This window comes from Linepithema humile, chromosome 2 (genome assembly GCF_040581485.1).
Source record: "Linepithema humile isolate Giens D197 chromosome 2, Lhum_UNIL_v1.0, whole genome shotgun sequence".
In the NCBI taxonomy this organism is placed as follows: domain Eukaryota; kingdom Metazoa; phylum Arthropoda; class Insecta; order Hymenoptera; family Formicidae; genus Linepithema; species Linepithema humile.
The window spans coordinates 31,091,538-31,113,800 of NC_090129.1; the positions used below are offsets into that span (position 1 = coordinate 31,091,538).

The following is a 22,263-nucleotide window of genomic DNA, read 5'->3' on the forward strand; positions in this document are numbered from 1 at the left end:
CTTGCACACCTACGTACGCCCGGTTGAGCGATCGCGGCTCATCATGGTTCTTGCGCTCGAATACGATTTCAGGAGCGGAATAACGTTCACGAAGTGCCTCTACGACGACGACAAGCTGGATAAAGCGAGATCATTCGACAAAGGACGGTCGGAAAATATGAAATACAGATACGGATTTACGGATAATAGATTGATATTTTTTGCGCTTTTCCAGATCTCGAAATAGACATAATAAAACGTGTACAAATGTGAACAATTTATGTGTATATACTACTTTTATAAATTATACAAATAATTTTGATCTCCTCAAAAAAAAAAAACTAAATAAAATTTGTATTTTGATATCTCAGATTTATATTTCCCATTTCTTGAAAATTCTTTTATTTTGTTATTCAGAATGATGAGGAATTACTTTAGTATAATGAGGGACAATGTTTTTGCAAATTTTTAGAATTTATATGAAAATAGATCGTTGTAAAATATACATAATTGCAGCATAACAATAAGGCCAGCGACGATTAATAGGAAATACGCTAGTGATATGCGAGAGGCTTTAAAATTGATTATAGAGAAAAGTTATTACAGACACGCCATCACCGCGTACTCCATCGACATAGATTGCACCTGGTATTCCTATTACCAGAATAATTCAACGCTCGGATATTTGCATATCACATTTTTGTTACCTTTCGCACGGAATATAGTTACATCAAACTCTCCATTTTTTTTAACTTTTCCAATCTATAGACTCAAAACGTCGTATTGCAGAAAGTTCGCTTTGCACGTGAAGATAATCTGCATATCGCGTTATACCTTCGAATTTACATTCTCGCGCTTTTTACTTCATTAAAATTTATATTATTTTGCAAAAGGATGGAATTATAATTTCTCTTCGAATGTGCAAATATCCTGTTAACATTTCGAGCTTCTTCGCACGCGAGAGAATTAAATTTTTGTCTCTTGCGTTCTGCCGTGCGAAAAGACCGTGTGTTTTCGAGATTTAAAAGAAATCTCGTAAAAAAAAAAAGAGACTTACCCTGCCGACGAAGAAGCGGCGATAGCACTTGGCCGTGTCGTCCTGGTCTATCCTGGGCTGCCAGGCTGGTTGCGCCGGAAGCAACGCCCTGCCGGCCGAGTCGAGGGTATGCCGGTGATCGGTACCGTCTACCCAGTATCCGGACGGCATCACGACCAAGGGCGGCTCGGCGCCGGACGCGGCCTGCTGCTGCAGAGCCGCTTCCATGAGCGCCCTGCCGACGGGCGCGTCGCCCACCGGCGACGGCGACAGCGCCGGGGTGTGATTGCTGGCCGCACCACCGCCGGGGCTCGACGACGTCCTGTCATCTCTCGACGTCTGCAACAAAATTATAGATGCTCGATAATTCACCCGATGCTTGATTTATATTCATAGATAGGTGTCCCGGCAGAATTGCATCGAGTCCTTCGATGAGGATTTGAATCCCACGAGAGACAGCAGAGAAAACTTGTAGAAAATATACGGAAGGTAGCAATCTGTGCGGTCCATTGTCATAGCTTTGGAGAAACGAGTTGTTTATGAACAATTTTTCTTAGTAGATAAAATATTATAATTTATAAGAGCAGCAAGGTGTGTAGAATTTTATTTTTCATTCGGTTAATTTAATTTCTAATTTTTTTTTTTTTAATTTAATCTGGCACAGTTTTATTTTTACACAGCAATTAAACGCTTCTCCTCTTCTTTTAATATCGATATTCAATATTACTATTAATTACGAATTTGCACGAGATACGGTCGGAACATCGATACTTCTGCGTTTATCAATTTCCTCCCGTTAATGTCGCCGAGCGTTATTGGCTACTTGTTCGTCAATATAGACGTTCGATTGCCCGTTTTCGCGACGTTGATTGCACCGAGTCGCTCGTTTCTCCCCGAGGCGCGAACACAATCGATAGACACGTGATGAAGAAGCGCGAGAAGAAGTTCCGCGCGTGTCGCGAACGTGCCGAGAGCGGAGAGATCGAGGCGAGTAGGTCGAACGGTCTACTGTATATACGCGCTGCTGAGCAAATGGAAACGAAATACGTCCACGTGTCTCACTGAGCACGCAATGGATCTTCGGCGCAGAAGCTCGTTGCAGACCGGCCAAGATATCGTCACTGTCACTCGACACGAGTACTCGCATCGATACTGTGTAACTCTAAGCGTCTCGTCTGCGCGGAAGATATTAAACAGATAATTATTGGCTTACTCGATACGGTATTCGTATCTACATTAAATCTCGCGCATTTAATCCGAAAATGGACATAATGTATTAAACCCCAGAAATCATTGTAACAATAAGCTACTTAACGTATTATGCATATTCCATTTGCATTCCGTTTTCTAAATGTATTTTTTTTAATAATACAAAACTTTAATCCGTAATGTCTCTGAATATTGATAAAAAGCACGGCAATCCGTAATGCGCAACATATTATTAGTGAAAACAATTTTTATAGATCACTGCACATCAATCTCTTACACAAAAAAGATTTATGCAATTTTATTGCCGGATTAACAATGCAACTAAATTATTGAATTGGAGTCAGCATAAGCTGAATGAGAGATTTTCTTCTGCGGTATTTTTCCGTTAATATAATAGGCGAAGAGAAAAACTGGCTAATGACGAGGTATATCGAAGCTTTCGAAAGTGGCGATTCTCCACTCGCGATTAGCCGCGTGCAGACAAATTATCGCTTCTGCAAAGTTAACGTGAGTCGAGCACCAAGCGGATTTCTCCAGCTGCGCGCGAAAAGCGGTCGCGCGTAAAAGCGTATTTTCTCCTGATCTTCATTAGGGAAGATTGCGACTTATTCATGTCTCGCGAATGTAATCGGCCGTTTCACGCATATATATCTCAATTTAACCCCGATTCGCTTCTGCGAAGCTTAAGCACATGGCTCGTACCTCTCGTGCTTGTCTCGCATACATGTCTCTTTGTTTAACTCTGCAAATCGTGAATACAAATAGAAGCGCGCGTATTTTTGTTATTAGCAAAAATGGAAAAGAAATTGAATGGTGAAAAAATCGTCTAAATTAAAAGTGGAAAATAAATAGTAAAAAAAAAAAAAAAAAACAAATTTAATAGCGAGCAACACGTCGCAGCCAGAGTTTTTTTAAAAATATCCGAGGAAAGGAAATTCAATCGAGCGTCGGAGAGACGCGCACGATCGGTCGCGGGATCGATATTTTATGGTCTCCGTGAAATAATTTCATCTTCAATCCGCGATAGCTTCATCGATCAGCGAAGCGCGTTGCGAGCGTGGGATCGCGTTACCACGCTCGTTCGCTCCGCCGAATGCGCGGTGATCGCGCTCTGTGCGACATCGAGATACCGGCGTGATTTAGTTATCGAATGTCACTGCGAGGCGCCCCGACGTAATCCCGCCGGTTCGATTAAACGGTCGAACGGGGAATTATTAACGTGCCGATCGTGAGTTAATTGCGCGACCCGTGCGACGCGATAATCACGATAATCCCTTAAACGCCAGATCAACACTTTGATCGACTCGACTTCAAATCATCGAAGATTATAAACTCGTGCGTGCGTAGTGACCGCATTAATTTTTTTTTCTTTTTAAGAGAAAAACACTTTTTACGCGCGCAAGATCGTTGCGGTTATCGTCAACAATCCGGACGCATCGAAGTCGCTGAGGCGGAGTGCTCTCGCTCGAGACTTGTTCCGAACCGTTCTATTTCGAGTTTGGTTCCATTCGAATGGCGGCAGAATGAATACGATTTTAACGAGACGCGGCGAGGAGAGGAAAAACGGCGGAGTGGCGTAAAACGCGGTTTAAAAGTAATGCGGATGTAGGCTCTCAAATTACGTTCCTCCAGAGTCTTCCTCATCGACTTTTCTGTGCTCTTCGAGAAACGTTACCGAGGCGTCGCGTGTCTCCACAAGAAAGAGAGAGAGAGAGACTTGTTTTTCGTCTCTCTCGTCCACTAATTTTAAGCGTCTAATTTCAAGCGCGAGCGGTGGAAAAAATCTGAGGATGAAAGTGTTCAAAAAGAAAAAAAAAAAAAAGAAAGAAAGAAAGAAAGAGACGGGGAGCACACAGGCAGTCTTCTCCGCCAAATATAAACCCCAGCGCAGCGGTCCGGGTGAAAGACTGGAGAAGGAAATATCGCAAAACGCTTCGGTTTCGAGCTGCTAGACGAGCAGGTTCGCCCGTTATATTTAGCGTATTTTCGGTGTGACGGGCGCGATCGTGACTTTGGATGCACGTCGAGCTAATCGGAACGCGCGAAAATACCCGCACGCGAACGTATAAAGATAGAAAAATTGTTTACAACATTTATTTAAATCCAGAATGAGTTCTCAGTCGCGTTAAAAATGCTTGAATAAGCTTTTTTTATATCTTTCAGGTATTTATAAAAAAAAAATCTCTATCTTCCAAAAAAAAAAGGAGAATATTTAACTCTATTCAATAAAAATAATTTAACATCCTGAAATTAATAATGAAATAAATGAGTTTTATATTCACTGCATATCGCAATGTTTTTTGTTTTTATATATAAAAGCGTTTTTTGGCAAAGTTTGTCGAAGCTATTAAACGGCTTATTGACTACGCAACATCTTCCAAGCAGACGCTTCAGCGAATGGATCTCAATGGTCCTCGAAAGCGTCGAAACGAGGAGAGCCAGTCGTGCCGAGTTCGATAACACACGTACGCCGATATTCAGCAACAGCTGCCGATATATTATTGCCGGTGCCACCTGCCGCGACGCCATATGCTCGTATTATTAGCACCCACTGCCCGCCTTTATGGTGGCCGCGTTCACCGTATAATCACACAACTGACGAAACGTACATACTTTACAGGTGACCACTTTAAAACGCTGCCCGGATCTCATTTCTAGAAACTATTTCTACGAGTAAAAAAAAAATGATTGCTAAAGTAAATTCCGGGATCTCAGGCGAAATTCCGAACAAAAGCAACGAGAGACGACGTTTTAATTATGATTCCAACGAGAATACCAACTCGTGAAAACGCGACCAACAAATATAACGAATATTATAATAATTTGCTGCAGGAAAATAAACAGTATATTACAACGCGAATTGCACAAATTGCATGTTTCCTCTCTACATCGTGTCAATATTTTGACAATTACGCAATTACTTTATGGTGGAACATCGCGTGTTAACTGACCGAGAAATTTTGCGAATTCACAAAGAATTAACGAATCAACGAGCGAGATTCAATTAACACTCCTGCGTCCAATTAATCTTTCAAGGCCCTTTCAATGCCAGGTCAATATGCAATAATGTGAAAATCAGTGCATGTGTCCTTGCATAATTCCACGCGCAATAACAATACTATAAATAATTTTGTAGAAACTCCGCGCGGTTTAGCCCGCACACACCGACATAACGTCTGCCTGACGCACGCACAGGCACCACGCACTCTATTTCCGTCGCGGAGAATCCGAGGTGAAACTCCTTACGCGCGCGCGTATGTGTCTTCGGACATTTACGACGGTTTATTAACGTGAGAGCTGGCACATACAGTTGCGAGAATAACAAGTGGAATAATGTCCCTCGTTATGCGACTTTTGTTGCGCATGTCTGATCCAAACGGCCATGTTTTTTTTCCACGATATTAATTAAGTAATTACGGTGTTGCGTAGACTCGATTGAATAAGGAATTGACAGGGCGGATATCATAACATCATTATGGCAACGGAAACAATGGGTTGAATGCCACGATCGCATCATATTGCGGTTCTTAATTGAGACACAAACAATCGTAAAAACTTGAGAACATTAATTTTTTAAAGAACAGTTTAATTTCGGTTTATCTTCGTTAATCTTTTAAATTAATTCGGTTTCACTATTTGCGTAATTTATCGATTTAAATCGATTTCATTGAAATGGATGAGTTAGATAACTGTTACAACAGATTCTTTAATTATCAATTTTCCATCCTTTAATTAACAATCGATTTTCCATCAATTATTACCGTATGCGATTGCGCGAATACGCGCGCGGCTCGTCGGTCTGCAATTAATTGATCCTGATTTAACGCGAAGGCTGCGCACTAGATTCTGGAGAAAGTTGCAGTTCTGTCTTGTAAGAACACAGGGGCCGATTGTATTCGATTCGGCTTATCTAAAAAGTGATTCACGTGGCTGAGTCACACACGTGCGACGAAGCCTTGAGAGGGGACCCTCTCTGTCAATTGAGCGAAATAGTATTCACGCACGACACATGTTTCGTATGATTTTCTTAACTATAACGTGTTTTACTATGTTTTCTCAATTTATATCATATATATTCAATTTCGGAATGTCAAGTGAAAAGTAGAGTTCAAAATATATAAATTCACCCTTACAATACTCAACATTCTTTAGCATAAAGTGGATTTAATTGATATTTCAACATTATAAATCGTGATAATATTGTAAATAATAATTATTACATATTAGATATTTTAATATAACACAAATTGTGTCTAAACTCTTTGCGCGAGCGTAATTATAAATTCGCCGCAAAACAAAAGCAACGAAGATTGTAAATTTTTATTTTTACTTTGTTGCAACTTTAACGCAAAGCGCGCGATTTATTACGTATGCGTTTAATTATACAATAATTACGTATGCCTTTAATTATACAACAAACGCGAAGAATGCATTGTCCCGTGCATGCAAAGGGCCCGTGTATATCTCTCGGTCGACGATGCTCAGGAAACCGCATTGCTCATTAACATCCGTCGCCGTGCGACGCCGTACGTACGATCATGTATACATATGTACCGCCCATATCCGACTTACATAATGTCTCTCTTCATGTTTATAAATACCCTGCGAAGTGCGGTGAAAAATATGGAAAGCGTGTGTGCGCGTACGCGCGGGTGATAATTGTAGTTCTCGAGTATCACTGATTGCTTCGTTTTGTCCAATCGCTATTGTACTCGGAGGCCAATTCGCACGCGTTATTCGCGATATCTAGATACAATCGCATTATGAACGTTACAGATATGCATTTACCATACTTGCGTAATAACGCAATTATATAATTATAATTTTGTGCATAAATTTTACATTAACATTTTTATCAAATTACCACATATTGTAGATTACGCAATGCAAACGATGCTGAAAGGATTTAGAGATCAGAGGCGATAAATATTGGCTGCATACAGAGCGATATTTATTGCCGGTTCAATTACGGCAACAAAGTCGTATAATGCTTCATGTTCGAGAGAGGAGAAGACCGTGCGTGTGGAATAGTTTATTGTTTCCCAAGGGCGGAAAGTTCCGAAACAGCATGAGGCGCTTCTCTCGCCGGTTAACAGCTCTCATCGGGGGGAGTCATCATCGTTCTATAGTGCGTAGGTGCACATCCATCGCTAACTAACCAATGGTATTATCAACCACGCTCCGGTTACGAACAATAGTTGATCGGCGTGCTGTTGGCACGTGAGCCAACATGAGCGTGGAAATTATCTGATCCGGATAAAACGAGGTGGTGTTTGAATGAGAGGTGAAATGGGGAACAGATTGCAAAGAATACAGCATCCATCTGGTATTCAAAGAAACGAAAAACAAAAACAGTCAACTTGAATTTCGAAATAAGAAAAAAGAGATTTTACCTTAAATTTAAAAAACATAAAAAAGACGAATTTTGCTTTAATATTCTTGAAAATATTGTAAAAGAAAATATTGCCGAAGAAAATTTCATGTAAAGGGATTAAATAAGTTTATGAAATAAATATAATAGATGCTGAAAGTAATTCAGTTTTAAAAGAAAGAAAAAATCCAAGTAATTTAATTGCACGTTTAAAAAAATAAAAAATACAGCTTTGGCTTTAATATTCTTTAAAACATTGTGAAAGAAAATATTGCCGAAGAAAGTTTTATGTAGAGATTAAATAAGTTTATCAAATAATGATAAAAAAAATACTGAAAGCGTGGCACACGATTTTCACAGTGTCAAACTTCAAAGAGACCACAAAGGCCTCGAGAAGACCGGACAAAGCGGAAGTCAGTACAGAGAAGCGAAGAGCAATAAAGACAAAGAGAGGATTTTATTACATGCGTAGGGGGAGAGAAAGATGGTGAAAGTTGGGTTACGGAGGTAGAAGTAGTATGTACGAAGTGACTCATCGAGTTGTGGGCAGTAGGAAACCCTCGATTAAATCAACGAGGAGAAACAGGCGGATAGGTAAGGCTTACAGAGGATTCTGGAAATTGCAAAATTACCAGGATACGGTGTCACACGTATGCAGTTAACTACTCGAGAAAAAAGAAACTCGAAGCTGCACAAGAAAACCAACGCCGGAGATGCTGTCATTTAAAGAGAGATACATAGCTACAAGAGAATAAAATAATTTATAAGCAAAACACGATGTAAAATTTTTCAAATTAATCCAAGAGCCTTAATAAAGCAGTATTGTGTGTTTAAAAATTCGAAGATTATTTTCTCAACATTCAATTTTTTTTCCTCTCCATCTTTCACGAACTCGAGAAAATTAATCTAAGCTTAACTTCTTCGGGAAATTAACTTTTCTCGGGCAAAAAAAAAAAAAAAAATTACATCGCTCTTGCGGAAAACTCTTGAATTGCAGTCGATCTGTAATAATTTGATCATGAAACTTTATCGCGCCGTTTGGGATTAAGCGTCAAAGAAACCGAAGAGCCGCGCTATTTAGCGAAAATTGGCGCATTACGCAAGAAGTGAAGCGCTCAACGGTGTTTTGCAACGGTCGACGAGCAGGTGCTACCTAGCTATCGAGATGCGGAAGCGAAAAACGCGTGGGAATCTTCCCCGTGCGCGTGTTTTCCCCGTACACAGTTTCCGCCTTCCAGAAACCGCGAAAATGCGGGTACAGGTGCCCGCAGCTATGAACGAGCGCGTATCGAAGATAGAAAAGAGAGGACGAGAGCGGCGAGCGAGCGCGCCCTCGGGAGAGAAAGAAGCCGCGTTATCTCCTAGCGGTATCTCTTCCCTCGGAATTTCCGAGGGCGAATGCAAACGACCGGCGCGGCTCGGAAGAAGCCCGGAGAGAGAAAGGAAAGTTTCTTAGACCCGGAGACTGCGAGCCCCCTCAGCGCCGATACGTACAACGTTTCTTACATAACGGAGAGCCGTTTGCCGCTAGGAATCGATCGCGAGGAGAAGGCTAGGCTAGTTACGATAAGCGCCGAGCAATTTCGCCTCTGTGAGTCATGTGTGCCGGTCGCAATAGTAACGCCGGGAAGGGCGTATAATGGCCACGCTCGACGACGCAATTCATCCGCGGGCCGCAATGAGCCTCCGCCGCTTTCTCCACCTCCCCTGCATCTTCCAAGCGACAGACTCGACGAGTGTTCTCGTCGCCAAGTTCTTCCCGCGTTTCGCCTCGATAATAATGCAAACCGATCGATAAGTATCGCCGGATCGTTTTTACGATATTAAATCGGGACTGTGTGATCACATTTTGGCGAACGTGAACGATTATTACGGCAGTATTCGTCCTTCGCCCTTTATTATCAGCGGCGTTTTATGACACGGCGATGAGTTGAGAAAAAGAAATATATCCTCTTAGTTTGTTCTTATCATACTTATCGTCGAAATGCGAAGCAACGCGAAGTAATGAGTATATGTAGTAATTGAGATAATGTACAAGCGATATTAAGTTACAACAACAAATTATGAGTAAAGAAAAGATCAAGAAAAATCAAATTACAACTAAAAGTAGCCAATATTCACGTAGCCGAAAATTCGTGCAAGCTATACTTTAATGCGACGAAGGCTTAAATCTATATATCAATTTAAGCAGGTATTCTATAATTTTATTGCAATAAACTTCTACATTTCAACAATATATATATAAGAGTTGTAATTAACTCCGCATATTAACTGTATGTATTGCATGAGCTCTTGTTTACAGACAAGTGTATTCTCTGTCAATATTTGCCGACGGTATACTAACGAGCCGCCGTTCAGCGTTAATGAGCTCACCTCCGTTGGGCTGATTAGTTACAATAGTTACATCCTATTTAGTTGCATAAGGTGGGATGAGAGCCCTTAAGTAGGAAGCATGACGCGTTCGCGTTTAATTACAAAGAGCGTTTTCTCATGAATGTAATAATAGATTTAATAAGCTGGAGTATACAAAGTTTAAAGTATCGGGAAATTGCGAAAAATTGCTAAATTTAAAGATTCCTTTAAAAACTACACGCTACGTATAAAATATAATAATTATATTAATTGCGCAATCAATTGTGTCGTTTTATTCTATCACAAGTATATTTATATAATTAATTATTATTCTATTAATTTTTGTTATAATTACATATTCAATTTAATTTCTTTTTATTTTGTTCTCAAATAACTATTCTTTTCTATTTACGCAAACTTTTGTATTTCTGTGTCTATCCTTTGATGATAAAATAATAATTCTTTTTTTCACTTATGACAAATGGGAAATTCTGTCACGCATTATAGTCTTCCCTAAAATCAACCGCAGGCGGTCGATTCTAGGTAACCCTCTTCGTCATCGGACATTCATAGCCGCACACATGTGTACACGCATTACGTTATGTAAAACGTAATCAGGGGATGACCTTATGACGCGTGCCTTTCGTGACAAAGTGCTGTTCGCGATCGACCCGCACGATGATATCGGGCGATCCTTAACGCGGCCGCGAAAAATCGATCACTCGTTCGCTCGCCATAACTCAGTCTCTCTTCACGATCGTTGTAAGTTTAGATAAGAAGTTATTTGCGGCGTATAATTTGTTATTTACATTGTTGCATGCCGAGGGCAATTTTTAAAACTGCCTCACATATCTTGAAAGGCCGGAACTATCACGAAAATCTATCACATCAGTCGGAATTATGTAAAAACTGTCGAGAAATGCTATTCAAAAAGTGTAAAAAAAATAATTAAAGCAGCTGACAACTGGTTTTCTACAAAAATGTGGTATCAGCGACTAGATAAAAAATGTGTGAGAGTTATCTTCAAAGGCAAAAACTTGTGAAAACGTGTCAGATTAATTGGACCTGTGCGAAAACCACCGAGAGCTGCCGAAAAATTGTTGAAAAATGATTGAAATAAATACATATTCAGTACTTTACAAAATTGACAGAGAAACATGCCAGCGTACGAGCATTTAGACTAACGAGATTCTCAGCAGAAATAAAAATATCGCACAGTTTATGCGAAGCATTACTGCGTGTATGAGAAAAATTTATGCGCCTTTTTGCGCATCCGACCGAATTCTCATTGTCTAAAGTCAGATGTATCTGCAAACACAGCTGTTCTGCCGTCAGATCTCGAAATACTACCGATGTCTAATCCCCGTATTGTTATCTAAACGGTTATGTGTCGTGTATAAATGACGCTGAGGTCCGAGAAACTGGTTGTGGCACACGAGGGGGGAGGAGCAAACGTACTCCCTTTAGTGTCCGCGATAGCGCACGTACGGTAGAGACGCGAATAACCGTGCATCATGCTCCTCCGCACTGAAATCACGTAAGCAATGATGTAACGCGCACCGCGATGAGGAGCAATTATATCGCTTTGCCGGCGCGCCACAACAATTATTAATGCCACTCACCTCGCTGCAACAGACGCGCGAGGCACTTCCGTTGACCTGGCATTCCCATCGCTAAAAATCAAGTCCGAACGTACCGGCGTGTTAAAATGCTAATTTGTTGCCGACATTACATTCTCGTCACAAATTATCGCCATTACACTTTAGCAACAAAATAGATGCATATTATCTATATTTAAATTTATATTCAGAAGAAATTAACAGAAAATATTAGAAATTAATAAAAATTATTTCCAAAGTTGCTTTCTACTTCGAAATATGTGAAATAATGATGATTTCAGAAATATGCTTTCCGTTAATTTTTTCATGCACCGATCGATCGTGTTGCTGATGGGGTAGCGTGTCGCATTCCATTGTAGAACAAGACCTCTCGAATAAAACGTGTAATATCGCGATACTTTTCTCGGCGACGACGCGACACGGGGCGGGTTACGGAGGGTCAAGGCGCTCGTGATTTTTTCATTCGTCGCTTCTTCATCGAGTGGCGGTCTGCATGCGCGGAAAGAGGAAGAGAAAAAAAAGATAAGGGAGGACGGGAAGTCATGGAATACAGGAATCCCCGCCCCTATAAGCGAGGGGAAAAAAAAAAGAGGAAAACCGTGTAGGCCGAGGAGGCGACCAAAGAGAGAGCAAGAGGGCGAGAGAGAAAGACGAAGGTAAAGAAAGAGAAGTCGCTGACTCTCCTCTTGCTAGAGATGAATAATTCAGTGCAGGCGCGCATTGTTGGACGCGCCCATGTAGTCCCGTACGTACATACACGGACTCGCGAGGTGTGCCAGGAATGAAATTGTTTGCTAGATGTAGCAGTCGCACTCATAAAAAGCCTCATAAAACAAGATTTTGTAAAAGACGTCTAACAAGATCGTGAAAATTACTTGAAATCACTTCAGTATCTTCGTATAAAAAAACTAGTTAAACTTCATTAATTTTTCGGATATTTGGCATTTCCGGCAACTTGGAACTGAAGTTAGAAAAGTTAGAAAATTCGATGGACTGTCGAGATTCCAAAATTCCAAAGTGGAGAACAACAAATGTTAACTTAAAATTGAAGAAAATCATTAAAAAAATTGTTAGCTTATCAATATTCTTCGCGTAGAGAAAAACGATTCTGGGTTACCCAAAAGAGGGAAAATTCTGCCGTTAGGCTGGGCAGGTACATTTATTCACGAGCACCAACCTGCATTCTAAGGAGGTAAAATTTGGGAATAAGGATAAGAAAGATATCTCTGATAAACGACGTTATCGCACGTTGTTGGGTTAGCCTTATACCCTAGCTTACCCTAGTGCATTATCGTTCGCCTCGTCTTGTCGCCGATAGGACTGGCCGGCCAGGATTAAGAAGCGGGTCAGGGATGCGTATCCGCATAGCTAAATAACCCCCCCCCCCCTTTTCCCTTGTCCTACGTAAATTTGCCACATTTTGCCGTACTAAAATCGATATCGTATATTTACCATTAAAACCCAAAAATAATAAAAATAATATCGCAAAATAAGCATGTTTATTTATAAACTTTAAAAATTAAACTAAAAATTATTTTTGAATCTTGTTTTCCTTTTTACTGAATGAGCGTTTCTTTATTAATTTTTAACTAAAAGCGTTGAAAATGTTCAAACAAAATTAATTAAAAAATTAATGCAAAATGTGTAATTTAAAGATAACTTTCGCATATCCATAACGAATATTAAATGCAAATTGTACTTCACTGATAAAGTTATTATACTATTACATTCTCCTCAGCCGAGGATGTCCGATCATTTGCGCGAATCTCCGCGGGTAGTCCAAACCTAATCAAGCCTATCTGCTTCAAATAGGCGCTTTTATCGCGTTTAGCGCCTGCGATCGTTTTACGCACGCGACAACGGGGTTAAGGTCGAAACGAAGCTGGCAAACACAGTGAAAATACGACCTTCTAAAGATTAACGGTTGAAAGAGATTCTGGTTGTCTTTGTAGAAAATTTTTTTCAAATTTAAACGAATAAAAGTTTTCATCTCTACTTTAGTAGAAACGGTAAACGGCGATATTTTGCGATGGTGAACGTTAAAAAAGTGACGGCATTAGAGACCGAATTCCGAATAAGACAAATCGATTTTTCGCCATTTCGTTAGCCGGAAGCCGACAGCTGCGGAGCGAGTGCACCTGGTTGTTTATACAGGGTGGTTCCTCGTAACGTTCGCGCACTACGATGCTTCTTTTTCCGCCCGATCAAATCTAATCTTGTCTTCAGCTTCGCGGTCGGCAAATGTTAAGCCACGTCAATTTTTACATGTACATGTTTTACATTCGTACATGTTGTACAGACGTTACATAACCCGTCAAACATGTAACGAAACGTTTTGAAACTTTGTACACCCCTTACAATTTTTACAAGCATTATTTAATTATAAAAGAATAAATTTTTAATTGCACAATAATAAATTTTACGCAGTAATGAATAATTTCTAAATCAAATAATTATTTTATATAACAATTTTAATGTCAACTGTTAATCTCACTCTTTATTCCTTTGCGCGTATTCGCTCTACCTTCGTGTTCTTCCTTTTCTTAAATTCCAATTACATTCACACTGCAATTATACTCGTCGCAGTAGTCATTAGCACTATTTCGCGCTAATTAAGATTGCATTATCGTTTATCCTTACGGTCTACTTTTCATCAGATGCTTCTTGACCGCAACGACTCGCGCTTCCATACGAAAATTTGCACATGAAAAATCTCGCACCGGTATTTCGAAGGGCACCGCCCCGGTTTGCGGGACCACCCTATATGGACGCATCCCTCAGCGATCGTTATCGTTGCATCGTTAACAACGATAACCGCCTAAAATCTCCCTTCGACCGCGCATCCGTACGAGTCCGTACGAGCGCGGTTTGGCTTCGTCGGACCTTATACGTCAAAAGGAAAGAGAAGAAAAAACAACGAGGCACACGCGAACAGCTGTGCGGCCCCTTTTGCGCGGAGCGCCTTTTAAAACGACCGCTCGCTCGCTTTTACAACTACATACACGGGAAACGTTTCGTCCCCATAGCGCGTGACTTCGATTCGTTCATCTCGGAGAGATGTCACTCGCCTTTCCGTTCCAGACTTGAATCGCTTTTCCTTCTCAAAAATATGAATTATGCAATTTGAGGCATCGGCGAGAGGAAGAGAAGGTGAGAGAGAGCTTTCATCGCGATGAACGCCGGCGACGCTTTTAAAGATGCAATGGAACTATTTCTCCGCATAGACGATCACTCGGGATCTCGCGGTCGTGCGTGCCGCCGATTGGATAAGCTGTGACATAGCGCGATAAGTATGTTATCGAAAAATAAAGGAGGTTTAAGCGTGACTCAGAGTGGAGCGGGTACGCCTAAATCCTTGGCGACGATTTAGAGATGCAATGAATCACGATTTTCTTCACTTCGCGCGGCATTAAAAATCTTACGGTTGATTGAATAAACCGTGGCGCACGTGGCGGTTTTATCGATAGATAAAAATTTTAAACATTCGCTCGAGTACATCTGTTCCACTGACGACGTTTTCAAGGATGCTGTATAAATAAATTTCTCTGATTCAAGAATCACTTCAGATTTATCGTTTCATTATTCTTCCCGATCAGATCTCTCCAAGTGAAACGCTTCGACAATTGTATAAATTATAGCACGCGGAGAGTATAATTTATTATCGAGAAACAAATATTATTTTTTAGCAATGTACCCGCTTTTTATTGAGAAGCTAAGTTTAATTTCCAATTTTTATTCCATGTGCTTCTAATTGAAGATTCTGCTTCCATTTCTCAATTAAAACACTCGAGATTGCCGTGCAGCACGATTCCCGTCTAATTTAACGTCTGCGAGCCGTAACTGCCGATTACGAATTTCATGGCGAGGTCAAGCTCGAAAAAGGGAACGATAATTGGCCGCGCGCGGTTAAGTTGTGCACGAGAGCGTCGGCACGGGCGCATCAGGCGCGACAAGTGTAATTCTCGGCAATCAGAGTTCGGTGTGCTGCGTCTTCCGCGAGGAATTAAAATGCCTGTCGTCGAGCACGTGCTAGCCGGTTGTTAAGAGCCCGCCTTTAGACTCGCTGTTCGAGCGTCGTGGCGCTTCGGATATAATTACGCCCGGTGCGTGCGCAACGACCGGCGATTTTAACACAGATGCGAAATTAATCGAACGATTATGAACCGTTTTCGCAAAATTAGTTGAAATGAATCGAGATTTGATTGATTCTTTGTTGCCCTCTAATTTTTTTTATTTTTGCGACATTCAATCATTCGCGTTTCACGCAACGTTGCTTATCTTTTAAAAGAAGATTTCAAAAAATAATTAATTGAAGCACATAATAATCTATAAACAGCCACTTAGGCTACTATTTTTCTACATCTGTGCCCGAGCTATATCGAGCAATGAACAGTACTGTTCTAGAAAAAAACATCGCATCCGCGATGATTCCGCATATGGTAATGCCTTCTCTCTCTCTCTCTCTTTCTCTCCCTTGTCCTGTAGAAATGACGCGCGTGCAGAAACCGCGTACGTGGGAAAATGGAACTTTTTAAGAAGGCCGGCCCAGCGCGCGCATAACGGGCCGTGCTAGGAAAACGTACAGACCGTCAGCCAGGCCGAAGGAACAGTTAATGCTCTCGTTTCACGTCTGTCTTCTGCTCTTTTTTCCCGTCCTTGATGAAGCCGAGCCGCGTTTCTTAACGCGACTTGACATCATTAAGAATGTCGCAATGCCTCAAGCACGTGAAGAAGAAAGACGCAGCAATTGTTTCGTTTACGTAGAAGCAATGTTTTCATTATTTATATTGAAAAACAAATTTGCAGACGTCGACGAAAAAGGTTACACGTATTCGAAGCACTTGAATATTTGATATGTCTGAGTTTTACACATTTATACATCGTGTTGTTATCGCGATATCGTACTGTATTCTATCCTGTCTTGTATCAAATAATCATATTTGACATTTGCAATCTTTATTATGCCCAACTATTCTACAATATACGCCGAGAATATTTATTGCACAGTTTCATTGCAGATGTCGAGAATTTGAAATACACATGAAGCAAAAATATCGAGTTTCAAAAGATTAATATTTATCTTTCCGAAAATGTTTGCTTAAAATATTATCGTTATCCATTGTTATAAAGCAGATGTCGCACCGAAAAAAGACTTACCTGCGACAGAAGCTTCGGAAAAATATTTGTGTGGCTGGCGGATCGCTCCGCGCCGGATCTCTGCTGCTGCTGTTCCTGCTGTTGTTGCGCCGCGGCCTCCGATCTGAGATCGTGCCTCCACCTCAGTACCCCCATCATAACCGTAGCCGCGATAAAAAAACCGTCGTTTAAAGATCACTTCTCCAGATCGACCGCTCGAGAGGAGCCCGTGGCGAAGAGACTCGCGCCTACTTTCGTTTCACTTCAACGTTCTTCGCATTCGATCTGTTTTCGCTCGAATCGCCGGCGAGAGTTTTCGGAGAGTAATCGGCAATCTCGCCGGGCCGAGAGCTCGAATCTCGTCGCGACTGTGCGAAGCCTCGGGCGGTTAGAATTTACTTTCTATCCCGCAACGTGCAGAGGTACAAACCGTCTCGATAGCAGACACGCGCGTTACACAGCAGCGTGACACGCACGTTGTCGCTCACATGCAGGTTTTCAAGCAGAGAAGCCTATAAACGCATGAAGTCTAATTTCACCAGCTCTGTATCGAAGACCGAGTAATATTTCCGCACTGATTTTCACGTGAACAGACTCAGAAGCTATACGTAAACATTCTATTTTGATTCGAGGATCGACGTAATCTTTCCAGGTTGTACAAATCTTCCGTTTGTTAAAGTACCCCTGTTGCGCGCAGAGGGAAAGTTCGGTCTCAAAAAAGATGCGAGATTACAGTGTCCGATTGGGCCTAAATTTGGTCGGCGTTATCCTACGACGACGATTCTCGTCGCCGATCGCGGTGGCCGTCATCCTGCGTTCGCTCACTGCTCCGAATTTCGTACTCTCGAAACGTGGCGAGCACGATGCAACGTTTTCCTTTTTCCTCTCTCTCTCTCTCTCTCCCTCTGCTCTCACTCTTCGCTACCGCCAGGTAAACCGTCGTTTGTGGGCGACGCGACGTTCGCCAAGCGAGGTCGGAATAGAAAGTTAGTGGCCGCGAAAGATCGCGGGAAACCGCGCGACCGGTGCGACAAGATCACGCACGTCCTGCACAATGCAGCGCGCGCGAACAACTGCGCGTGGAAAACGCGACGGATGTCGGACAACGCGCGCTCGAATGTAGGCCCGACGTGACCTCACGCCGTGAGTGCAAAAGCGCGACTGACTGAACGCATCTGGCGAAGCGTTGCGGTGAGCGTGTTCGTCGCTCGTCGCCAGTGACGGATAAAGAGAAGTCTGATGAAGGGAGACAAGCATGAAAGTTTTAGCCATGCGAAACAATGAGAAAAGATACTCAAGTCTACTCAATCTACTTATTGAAAAAAATATCTCGAATAAAATATTTATAGTAAAATTTATTTATAAAGAATATTTCGAACAAAGCGATATTTGTATTAAAATTTATTTATAAAAAATGTCTCGAATAAAACAGAATTTGTAATATTTAAGTGCAAAATAAAATGTCTTTTTACGAATGCCAAATTTGTTGTTAATTTGTCAAATTTATAGAAGTGAATTTGAGAAATGTAAATAAATAAAAATTAATTTTCTTTTAAAAAGATGTCTTTTTAAAAAGGTTTTCTTTGTTTGAAGCCACATTTTTTAATTATCTATCTGCAATAGTTCAAAATGGAAATATTATTTGAAATGTTACAAAGATTTCATCAATTGTAATAGGTCGATGCAATATAAAACTGAATTATTTTCCAATTTTTGTCAGAAAAATACAGAATTAAAAAATACATCACTAGAAATACTTCCACTAATTCTTTTATATTAACGTTACCTAATCGATGCTTTTTCTACATGCAAAATAATTATTTTTCAAACAAAATGGACGAATAAAAAGGATAAAGGAAAACGTGGACATGATATCTTCTATTCTCCCATTACATCCGCCACTGCACCTGCACCCCCATCTCGTCCGACAGTCCTTCTGTGCCCCTTTCACCCTTCGGCGCTTCGGTCCGACATCCAGCCGTTCTTAAAACTCCCACCATCGAACTGTAAAACGTTGCCATGGTCGCCATCGAGCGCGTAAACTCGATTCTCTGTGAAATGCACTACACGCTTCTGTCTAGTCGCACTATTCCCAATCAATTAGGTCAGGTCGTGCGTTTTCATATTTTACGGTCATTTACTCGCAAGATCCCTTTCACGGGCGGATCTGGTCAAAGCCGGCAGACTGGCGCCATTAAGGTCGCCAAATCTTAGAAAAGGGAAATATATAACGATGGATTTACTTTTCACTCGCTCTTGTAATTCGTCCATATATCTCGTATATAAATTGTATGAAAATGATAAATTCTTCTACAATTTTTATTTCCTCTCGCGCGTTTTATTTTATCTATCGATATTTTTAAATAGCACGGCAAAAGTTAACTATTAGACAAAACTGAATCTTCATACAAGTCCTTTTCTTTCAAAATGCATCGTAAAAAATTTTTAAGCCGCTCGTACCGACATTAATAACTGTCATCTGCGATCAACTAATCATTCTTTGTTAATATCATAGATATAAAAATGTGATCCTTAATAGGCGATCCAATAAGGTAACGTTAATTAATCTTGGCGCAATAATAAACCGCGGTGCTTCTCGAGATTGAAATTCATCCGCGTACTCGAGTCTGTCGAGGGCAAGGTGAACCCTTGGCATCCGCATGGTAACGACAGGTGGTGCGGAAGGTGAAACCAAGAGGAAACGGACGGCAAACTTGTGGCGACCGAAGAGAAACAGAGGGAAGAGGGAAAAAGAGAGGGAAAACGAGAATGAGAGAGACCGGATGTCCTTTCGTGGTCGACTTATTTCGCTGTTGACGGCGACGACGAGGCTTCCCGTTTCATTGTACCCACACGCCTCTTTGTTTCGTTATTTCGCCCAACTTCCTGCGCGTCCAAAAATTCGAAAGCGTCACGTTGTTCGTCAGTCGCCCCCTTGTCACGTACTAACTATTTACATATGCAATCGTTCAAAATTGTAGGCTTCACAAGACAAGCATTATCTCGCCGCGAACACGATACGTCACGTATTTTTCTCCGAAAAAGAAAATGAAAAGGAATCCGTACAGTGAAAAGTTAAGCGTAAGCGATATCTCGCGTCGCAATGAATTGAATCAGCGGATGAATCGGATGTTACGTTGAAACCCGCTCGTTGAATCAGTTTAACAGATTTTCGTCACTTAAAATGCGTAATTACGATGTTGCGGTAATTAGACTGATTGTCAGACGGTAATTAACGCCTAGAAGAGCGCGATTGTTACGATGCATAACAACCATTCTTATTAGGCGGCAGATTAGTTAGAAGCTCGAGGAGAGCTGATAGTCGAAAATGGATGAGCGCGCGTCAGCAGCTATCAATATCGGTTTTTTTTTCTCACAATGCAGCTCAGTTAGCTGATAATGAGTATTAACGAGCTTCAGCAGCTGCGGCCGAATCGGTATCAATGGGAATAAACGTTCTCGTTTAACATAACGCTGATGTAACGCGGTTACAGTTCGTTTGCAGCAAATCGAATATCGAAATTCTCGCACTCATTCGCTTATATTAGAAATTGAAAAAAAAAAAAAAAAAAAAACTCACACTTACTACAAAAAAAATTAAATTACGTCAACCGCGTCAATAATATTAAAATGCACCAAAAAATATGAAGATTCAATAAAGCTTTATAATATAATTTTGTTTTCAGTAATAAAATAGTAAACTTTAATGAAATAAAAAAGAAATTTAATAAGCCAATTTAATTTTCTGAATTTTACGAATACCAAATTTTTGTTCATTTTCTAAATGTAAGATTACTGATTTCTTCTTCAATATTCGTTCAATTGCTTTCAAACGCAAAGTGACCTATTTATTTTTTCGAAGACAGAATCAATAATTAATCTTTATTCACTCGCAGTACTTTTCCGTTTACTTTTTCCAGCCGTGCTCCACAAGAGCCATAATAATGCGTTTTTATGTGAGAGGAAGGACCCCGCGTACGAAATCTACGATCTTCACGGCCACTGCGCAGAGGGTACAAATCTGAAAATCTTCCCGGCTGTTCGGCCACAGTACGACGATTCGAAGCGGCAACTTCCGGCGCGCTTACCTGGCCGACCGGAAGCAACATGTCCCCCCTGCCTTGCCCTTTGCGCAGCGCGAATCAGCGACGCGTTTCGGAGTTTCGGTTCGTGTATGGTGAACTATATAATTATTTCCTACTTAAGAAAGACTTGGTCTTTACTGTCTAATGGCTAACAAATTTACCGTTAAAAATAATGAATTGATGAACGACTGTAATCCATTTTTGCTAGAAACTTTGTGAAAGTATAAATGAAATTTTCTAAAGAGAAACATTCAGCAAATTATATCATTTCCTGGTACTAAAAATCTATACAAACGTGCGTTGACACGTATGACACATCGCGTTAAAAGATCAAATATTTTTATGTTTGAAATGTAAATAATTAAGTAATGCACATGTATGGAACGTGAAACGTGATTTCATTTGAAATACATAAAATATTTGAAATTTTATTTAAGTGACGTTTCCGTAAAATATTTCAGTAAAACCTGATAAATATTTATCTCGAAATTATTATATAAAAAATGATAATATAGAAAAAATCATACCTTAATTACTAATTATCTTTGAAAATAAAACTAAAGTCCATAACTAACAAAAATTCAGTTATAGTTAAACCAATATTTAATAATGCAATCCTATCACTTCGTTAAATGTATCAAGCGGAATGTATAAAAATCGTACAAGAAAATAATGTTTTCTTCAACTTTTGAAGATTTTAAAGTATGGAACTATAATACAATTCTTATGCCATCTAGTGGCAAGTCTTCATAAATCTTTATAGATTTTTATTAGCATTTAAATTTAGCTAATATTAAATAAAAAATTTAGTTACTTTTAAGATTTTCAGTATTTAAAATTTGGTATTATATGTCTATTTTAGAATACATCAATTTAAAAATAACTTTTATAACATACATAAATATTAATTTACAAGTAAAATTTTTTAACAAATTCATAAATTTTGCCATCTATAATTATTTTTGTATAATTTTAACGTAATTATATGACACACATAAAAACGCAATAATAATGGCATTAGAAATTGTTTCAAATATCTTGTTACTGATTCCTTCTTTACCCCAAGTTGATATAGATGGATATCGCGTATGTACCGTCGATAATAGAGGTATCCTATCATCCTGACCAACGCGATTTCTGCATTACCGGCAGTAAAAAAATGCCTCCGCCGATCTAGCGCGCGTGAAGCGACTACGGGAGAAAAAAAAGAGAGCGAGTACGGTAAAAATGCTTCTCACGAGCGCACGAGATAGCATGTGGCACGCAGATGATTATAGCTCATGTGTTGAAATCCGGATCGCGATTCTTGCCGCCGAGAAAGAGAGCGAGATGCGCGCAATATTCCTCAAAAGCGGTTCCCATATGCGCAACTTCCTGCAGATCCCTTTTTGCGCGTCACATATAACTTTTCCCACGATTATGAAAGTTGTTCAATTTCTCTAACTGAAGAAGAACGATCCGACTTGGTCGACAGTA

At 40.3% G+C, this 22,263-nt stretch overlaps 1 protein-coding gene across 7 annotated transcripts in view; it reads right to left on the minus strand.

Annotated features, from left to right (window-relative positions):
* LOC105671659 (rap1 GTPase-activating protein 1-like) overlaps positions 1 to 22,263 on the minus strand; it is a 101,921-nt gene that overhangs the window by 10,918 nt on the left and 68,740 nt on the right. For 6 of the 7 annotated variants that reach the window (XM_012365992.2, XM_012365993.2, XM_012365994.2 and 3 more), the window contains one exon: positions 1,037 to 1,354. In XM_012365992.2, coding sequence (XP_012221415.1) covers positions 1,037 to 1,354 — 318 coding nt within the window. Of the gene's footprint in view, positions 1 to 1,036; positions 1,355 to 16,723; positions 17,893 to 22,263 lie in introns of those variants that run through there. The other variant, XM_012365997.2, reaches the window with a different exon arrangement.